Raw genomic sequence first — 7224 nt, 5'->3', positions numbered from 1 at the left:
AAACAAATGTCAAAACTTCATAATTTTACACAAAGTGGACCTGCTGTTTCCCAGCTAGCTCGAGTGGTGGCTGTTTTAAAATCAAGATTGGAGGTTTTTCTAAAATATCTGCTCTAGTTCAAACAGGAATTAATATAGAGAAGGCCCATGGCCTATGCTATGCAACAAGTCAGTCTATATGATTGCAGACATGGTCCCTTCTTGCTGTATACTCTATGAAGCCAGGTCTCCAAGGTTCTGTTAACACACTGCCTTCCTATGAAGCTATGTCCTTCTCCTGGTATTTCACTTCCTGGCTGCTGGAACTATTAGGAGACCAGAATTCATTTTGCTTTGGCTCCAAAAGATCTCCCTTATTGGGCAGGGGAGCAGAAAGCTCGTGAAAAACGTAAGCAAACATGTCTAGATGAGTTTTTCCAGGTTCCTCTGAAACAGCAGTGTTTGCCAGGCCATCCATTAAATATTTAAAACACTGCACTGAAATGCAGGCACAAACCCTGTTAAAGAGGAATTGTCAATAAAACATTAATTCTGTGTTGTTTTTTTAAATTACCTTTTGTCTCTGTGTCTTTTCTCCTTAGGTGATGAATACTGAAAGCATCTTCACATCTTACTTTCATCGTTTACTTTGTTATTTTGTCTTTGCACTTTGCTGAGCGTGGCCCACTGAATTTGCTCACTAAGAATTTAATGAAGGATGAGAATGTTTCAATGGATTTTCTGAGTTCAGCTTTGGAATTTAACATAGAGCTACTTCCTTTCTGTAGTATCATTCAAAAAGCCTATAGAAAGGATCCCATTCTGTGCTTCACCCTTGTTAAAATGTTTCATTTTAATGTGGTCATTTCAATGCTTCCAGACTGAAATATTTTGGAATATGCTTTCCATGAAAAATTTGGAGATTTTGACTTTTCATACCAGTGGGGGGACAAAAACAAACACCACACATGTTGGTATTTCCCACGGGATGAAAATTCTGTTTTCTGATCAACTCCAGTCACCAGTGCTCTAGAAGAATGTTTAAATATTACAAAAGCAAACAAACATGGACATATGCACATGCACTACAAGGTGGGTAGAAAGCTGGCTAGATTGTCGGGCTCAACGGCTCCATATCTAGTTGGCAGCCGGTATCAAGTGGAGTACCCCAAGGGTCGGTCCTGGGGCCGGTTTTGTTCAATATCTTCATAAATGATCTGGAGGATGGTGTGGATTGCACTCTCAGCAAATTTGCGGATGATACTAAACTGGGAGGAGTGGTAGATACACTGGAGGGGAGGGATAGGATACAGAAAGACCTAGACAAATTGGAGGATTGGGCCAAAAGAAATCTGATGAGGTTCAATAAGGATAAGTGCAGGGTCCTGCACTTAGGACGGAAGAACCCAATGCACAGCTACAGACTAGGGACCGAATGGCTAGGCAGCAGTTCTGCGGAAAAGGACCTAGGGGTGACAGTGGACGAGAAGCTGGATATGAGTCAGCAGTGTGCCCTTGTTGCCAAGAAGGCCAATGGCATTTTGGGATGTATAAGTAGGGGCATAGCGAGCAGATCGAGGGACGTGATCGTTCCCCTCTATTCGACATTGGTGAGGCCTCATCTGGAGTACTGTGTCCAGTTTTGGGCCCCACACTTCAAGAAGGATGTGGAGAAATTGGAGAGAGTCCAGCGAAGGGCAACAAAAATGATTAGGGGACTGGAACACATGAGTTATGAGGAGAGGCTGAGGGAGCTGGGATTATTTAGCCTGCAGAAGAGAAGAATGAGGGGGGATTTGATAGCTGCTTTCAACTACCTGAAAGGGGGTTCCAAAGAGGATGGCTCTAGACTGTTCTCAATGGTAGCAGATGACAGAACGAGGAGTAATGGTCTCAAGTTGCAGTGGGGGAGGTTTAGATTGGATATTAGGAAAAACTTTTTCACTAAGAGGGTGGTGAAACACTGGAATGCGTTACCTAGGGAGGTGGTAGAATCTCCTTCCTTAGAGGTTTTTAAGGTCAGGCTTGACAAAACCCTGGCTGGGATGATTTAACTGGGAATTGGTCCTGCTTTGAGCAGGGGGTTGGACTAGATGACCTTCTGGGGTCCCTTCCAACCCTGATATTCTATGATTCTATGATTCTATATCTCTATTAATTTAGATCTTGTGCCCTCCACCCCTGCACTTGGCCTCATCCCTCCCTTCCCTGCACCACACACAAACCCTTTTGATTCTGAGATTTAAAAAAAAACAAACAGAGCTTAAAAGTAGATGACTGTGTTCCCCTCAGCACAATTCTGGACTCATGAAGCACTCACCATTTTAAAAGCAATTCTCATAGCTCCCCTTCTTCAACGAGTTTTCAGGATGGAGAAGATTTTGCTGTTATTTTTACCCCAAATCCCTACTCTTGCTTTTTTTTCTTCTTTCTAGAACATTTCTCAGCCCCCTCCCCCTTAAGAAAGTACTAGGAGTCCCCCCACATCTGCACCCACACCAGTATCCATGTAGTGTGATTATCTCACCCATATCTCACACACATTGAACTAGCAGCAGTGGCCCTGAATAGCAGGGTGGACTGCAGGTCTGGTGTCTTGGCAGAGCTGTGTGGGAGCCCAGGACTGGATTAGCAAGGAGCAGGGGCTGTGGATCAGGATTGAGGGACAGTGGTAGAGCTGTCTGGGGAAAGCCAGGTCTGGAATCGCAGGGACTGAACCTCAGGACTGAGGTGCTCTGGCAGAGCCGTGTGAGGACTGCAATCACAGGGGGTGCTTCAGGCATAAAGCACACTGGCAGAAGCTTTCACAGTGCCTGCCTGCACAATGAAGTTGGATCCACAGCCTGTTTGCTGGCAATCAATGGGAGAATTTCCATTGACTGAATGCCTCAGTCCAGAGCCATTGGTATCTCTCTCATGAGCAGTAACACTCATTCCTAGTAATAATTTAACAAGTGCAGTTGCAGAGAGAGGGAGATTCAAAGAGGAGGAGAATGGGGCTGGAGCAAAACACAAGGGAAGCGGCCAGGTAGGAAGGGAACTCTCTAATTGCAGAGATCTTCAATATCTGCATTCAAAGGAGAGAAAAAAATGCTCCAGAAAACAGACCCCTCCCCCCATCAAATGCCTTTTGCGTGGCTGATTCTTTTGCTCTAAGATCCTTGCACTCTAGACACAAATCATTTCCGGCTCCATGTGCTTTCAGTCAAAAAGGGGCACCAGCTTTTTTGCCTTTCACCTCAGCCCATTAACACAAAAGCAGGTCTTTTTTGTTCCTTTATTACATGTGGCCCAGGCATGGTAAAGCAGCAGCCAGCCAGCCTCAGGCCCGTGAACAGAGAGTGGAGCGCCACAATTAGAAAGAGACCTAGCGAGAGGTTGCTAATGAAGTGGCAAAGATTTTTTTCCCCCTCCTTTTTAGCTAAGATTCTCTTTAATCTATAAATATATAGTCGTAGCTGTGGGCAAACCAGAATGTCATTCCCTGTAGCAATCAAAGCCGGTCCTCCTGGAGTCTGATTACCTTCTTCCTACTCTAAGTGACGGAACGATGAAAGTAAATTTGACACTGATATCAAACTGTCCTAAAGGTCTATTATACACCCTGTTGTGTGAAAATACCAGATAGGTCTTCCCCCCACCCCTGTCCTACTCCAGGTATATACACAGGAGCGTGTGTCTCTCTCTATTAGCCCATAACAAAGAATCAAGAAGCATCTCAGTTAGGGTAGCGTAAATGTTTTGAATCCAGAGCTGCAAACATGTGTGGCATGTCTCTGTCTCTCTAACCTTTCCAAGCACTGGCAGTCTAAATGCTAAGCTGCTTACATAGGCTATTGGCAATATATCTACAGTATCAGGATCTCTTTCCCCTTTGCTCCCTCTACCAGCCATAACATGGAACTGGTATTCCCCTTGCACGAGTCACCCAGCAAATCAGGTATAGCATACACAGCACGTTCCCTGGGTATACACATTGTGAGGCTGGGAATCGGTTCTGATTACAACCTGGCTGCAGCTCTGCTCAGTGTCTCTTCACTCGTTAACTCTGGTGAGCTTATCCAGCAGCAAAAATCCCCGAGCAGTTCGCCCCCAACACAAAGATATTTGTTCCCCCCACACACCCCGTACAAGAACAGCCAAGTCCAGGATCCAGGGAGGGTTGGGAGCTACTGTTGGAAGTTGGAGAGAAGGGGGTTGGTGTTATTCAGTTACCAGTACGAGAGGAAGTCAGAGAGGGTTCGACTTGGAAAAACAAATGTAAAGGAAGGAGGAAAAATACCAAGGTTCAAGGGTCTGATGTCTAAATTCTACAGAAAACAGCCAGCACAGCAGGTGGGGAGGGAGAGTTGGCATTTGGTGTTTGTTTTTTGGTAAGTGTCACTCACGGTAGAAAACATATTCGGTGTAAGAGGTCCAGATCTTGTCGTCTGTCTGGTCATGGGCAAAGGCGCAGGTGCCCGTGGAGTTGCATGCCACCATGTGGAAGCCGGCGTTGGCCAGTTTGTCAAAGGCTTGCTCCAGGAAGGTGAATTTGAGGTAGTACCTGGAGGTGTATCTCTCCGGGGGCCGGTCAGGGTCCCTGCTCTCGTTCAAGGTGTCCCCAAAGACTTCTTTGGCGAGCGAGGTCTTGCCGCACACCATGATCCGTGCCACCCTGCGGAACTTGGCATCCGTCTGACTGTCTCTGCCCAGAGTGTAGGTGCCCCGGTAGCCGATGGTGATGAAGCCTGACCTTCGGATGTCTGGGCCAGCACCGCCCCCGCTGGAGGCAAAGGAGCCCCCGGGGGCATTAGTCAGGGCGGCGCTGGCAGAGGCAAGGTTGCGGGCCATGTCCGCATTGGGCGACAGCTCCTCTGGGTCACTTTGGCACGGGTCATCCCCGATGGAGTTCTGCTTGCTGAGCTTTGGAGACAGCATCTTGACCAGCTCTGGTAGCTTGAAGTACTCGGCTTCCCGCTGCAGGCGGTTCCTCTCTGGGAAGTGGTCAGGCAGCACCAGCTGCTGGTCCCTCATGTAATCCAGGATGTAGCGGAAGAGGAAACCATCCCGGTCCACGAAGAAGCGGCCCTTGCTGTCCCGGGCCAAGGAGTGGATGTTCTTCTGGGTGAACATTTCCCAGAGCAGCGAGCCAGGCACACTGACCAGGGTGAGGTGGCGTGTGATGTAGACCTGCCCACCCACATTAAGCTCAATGATCTCTGGGAAAGGGAATTCATCACTGGGTTTGGCACAGCTCGCATTGTCCACCAAGGCCATGGTGAGCCACCTCCTCCTTCCCACCTGCAAAAGCAAGCAACAGTCCACAGTGATGTTAAACTCACCAGGCAATGCAACACAGTTCTCTTATCAACACCAAGGCCTGCATGGGGCTGGGCCTGCAGACCTCACCCAGCTGAGATACTTCAATGGGGTACCTCAGATGATTAAGCACTGCAGGATCAGGAACATGCTTAAGGTCCTGGCTGCCTGAGACTCCACCTCTCTTCCCTTTGCCTCTGGGACCCTGAGGTCAGCGGGGCAATTTACTACAGTCCCTGGATCACAGCATCTGTGGCACGATAGGTGGGACATCATTACTGAGGGTATCCTGGTCTCTAGACTTGGCTTCCCTTCCATGGTCTGACAGGTTAGGGGGCCCAACCTGTTGACCTTCAGGACATATTCTAAGTCCATCTAGTTCCTCCAGCTGTTACCTGGAGGGTTATTGCAGTTTACTCCATGGGCGGGAAGTTTAGCATTTTTGCTGACATTAGTCAATTAAATTCTGTATTGTTTAAATAACAGGAACAATAAGAGTTGCCACACGCTGCATCTGATCTATGGCCCATCTGGCCCAGCACCGGGCAGTGGAAAATGCCAGCTGCTTCAGAGGAAGCAGTAAAACACCCATAAGGGGGCAATACTATACCCATGGGGTAGGGTTCCACACAACTCCAGGCAGTGAGTGGTTGATTTGCGCCCTAAAGCAGGAGGGCTGGTGGTGTTCCTCACAGATATTTATCCCAGGCAGTGTAACTGCTGCTGATGTGTCTTGGGCTCGTAGAAATAGCCAGTCCTTTTGGACTCCTCATTCTGCTCTGGGCACAAAGAGGGTGTGATGGAGACATGATGGCCAAATTCAGACTGGGTAGAAGATGGCACAACTCCACTGAAGTTCCTGGAGCACCAACTCCCCCCAGCTCTGAATTTAGCCTTAGGAATCTAAACACATTCTAAAGCCCAAAACATGCTAAAGCTGTAAAGGTTTAAGTGGGTTTCCATATCAAACTGGATGACTTTTTTTAAAGGTCCTGGCACCAAAACCCAGCATCCAAATACCCTGGAACGTTCGGGGGGGAGGGGTGTGTGTTTGAAATCTAAGTCTAGACTGAACTTTACCAACAGACCTTAGAGATCTGATGATCAGTTCTGGCTGAACTATGCTCATTACATGAGCTTGTGGGGAGCACAACCTTTGTGCCTCTCTGTATTCTGGGACTGGCCTTAGGCTCTGCCCAGGCCCTGGGGTAAATTAAGAGCAACCTCAGGGATGCTCTAACCAATGGCAGGCTGCTCATAAGTCCGAAAGAGCCATTGTGGCAGTCAAGAATAGCCATAGCTCGGCAGCACTCTAGCAGTGCCTTGCCCTGCCTTACCCACACTCCCAACTACAGGTGCTGCAAGGGGGTGTGACATAGAGCTGTCACTCAGGCCTTATGGCACCCATGGAATTACCCTGTGTTGGGTATAATCCCCAGTGGCTAATTCTGCTGTCTGAATGTCCCCAAGAGTGCTGCAAAAGGATCATAACGCAATAGACAGTTGGATCCCCCCTCTCTGAAATGATCCAAAGCAAACCCTTAGCTCTCTGGACCCCCTCCCTTTGGGAATCCAAATCAAACTCTGAGATTGGCAGCATGCTCCACCTCTAATTGTTTTCTAACAAAATTATGCCAAAAAATTGTTTAAAGTTCCTTTGGCTCCTCCAGAGTGCAGAGCCCAGAGCCACAGCCCCTAGCCTGCTCTCCAATGGGTAAGAGGACCTCTGCAATGACACCTAGCTACGGTGAGAAAGGTGACCAAGTAAAAACAACTGGCCGCCTTTTACTTTCCAGATCTGCGCCCTTTGTGACTTTGAGTGACAGCGGCTGACTTTACTAATACCACCAAGTTACTCCTCTTAGCCCCGCACAGCCGATGGAGTTACGAGAGAGTAAGCAGGAGTCTGCCTCGCGTTTCATTCAGCAACAAAAACAAACCCTG

At 48.1% G+C, this 7224-nt stretch overlaps 1 protein-coding gene across 4 annotated transcripts in view; it reads right to left on the bottom strand.

The window, feature by feature from the left end:
- Positions 1–3242: 3242 nt before the first annotated feature.
- The window catches only part of LOC142068300 (BTB/POZ domain-containing protein KCTD12-like), a 52613-nt gene continuing 48631 nt past the window's right edge, over positions 3243–7224 (bottom strand). For all 4 annotated transcript variants that reach the window (XM_075132376.1, XM_048864054.2, XM_048864053.2 and 1 more), the window contains one exon: positions 3243–5262. In XM_075132376.1, the coding sequence (XP_074988477.1) occupies positions 4360–5262 (903 nt within the window). In that variant the 3' untranslated portion in view covers positions 3243–4359. The remainder of the gene's footprint in view (positions 5263–7224) is intronic.

Source organism: Caretta caretta, chromosome 9 (assembly GCF_965140235.1).
Source record: "Caretta caretta isolate rCarCar2 chromosome 9, rCarCar1.hap1, whole genome shotgun sequence".
In the NCBI taxonomy this organism is placed as follows: domain Eukaryota; kingdom Metazoa; phylum Chordata; order Testudines; family Cheloniidae; genus Caretta; species Caretta caretta.
Note: the sequence above shows the minus strand (reverse complement) of the source record. Positions and strands in the feature narration are given on the sequence as shown.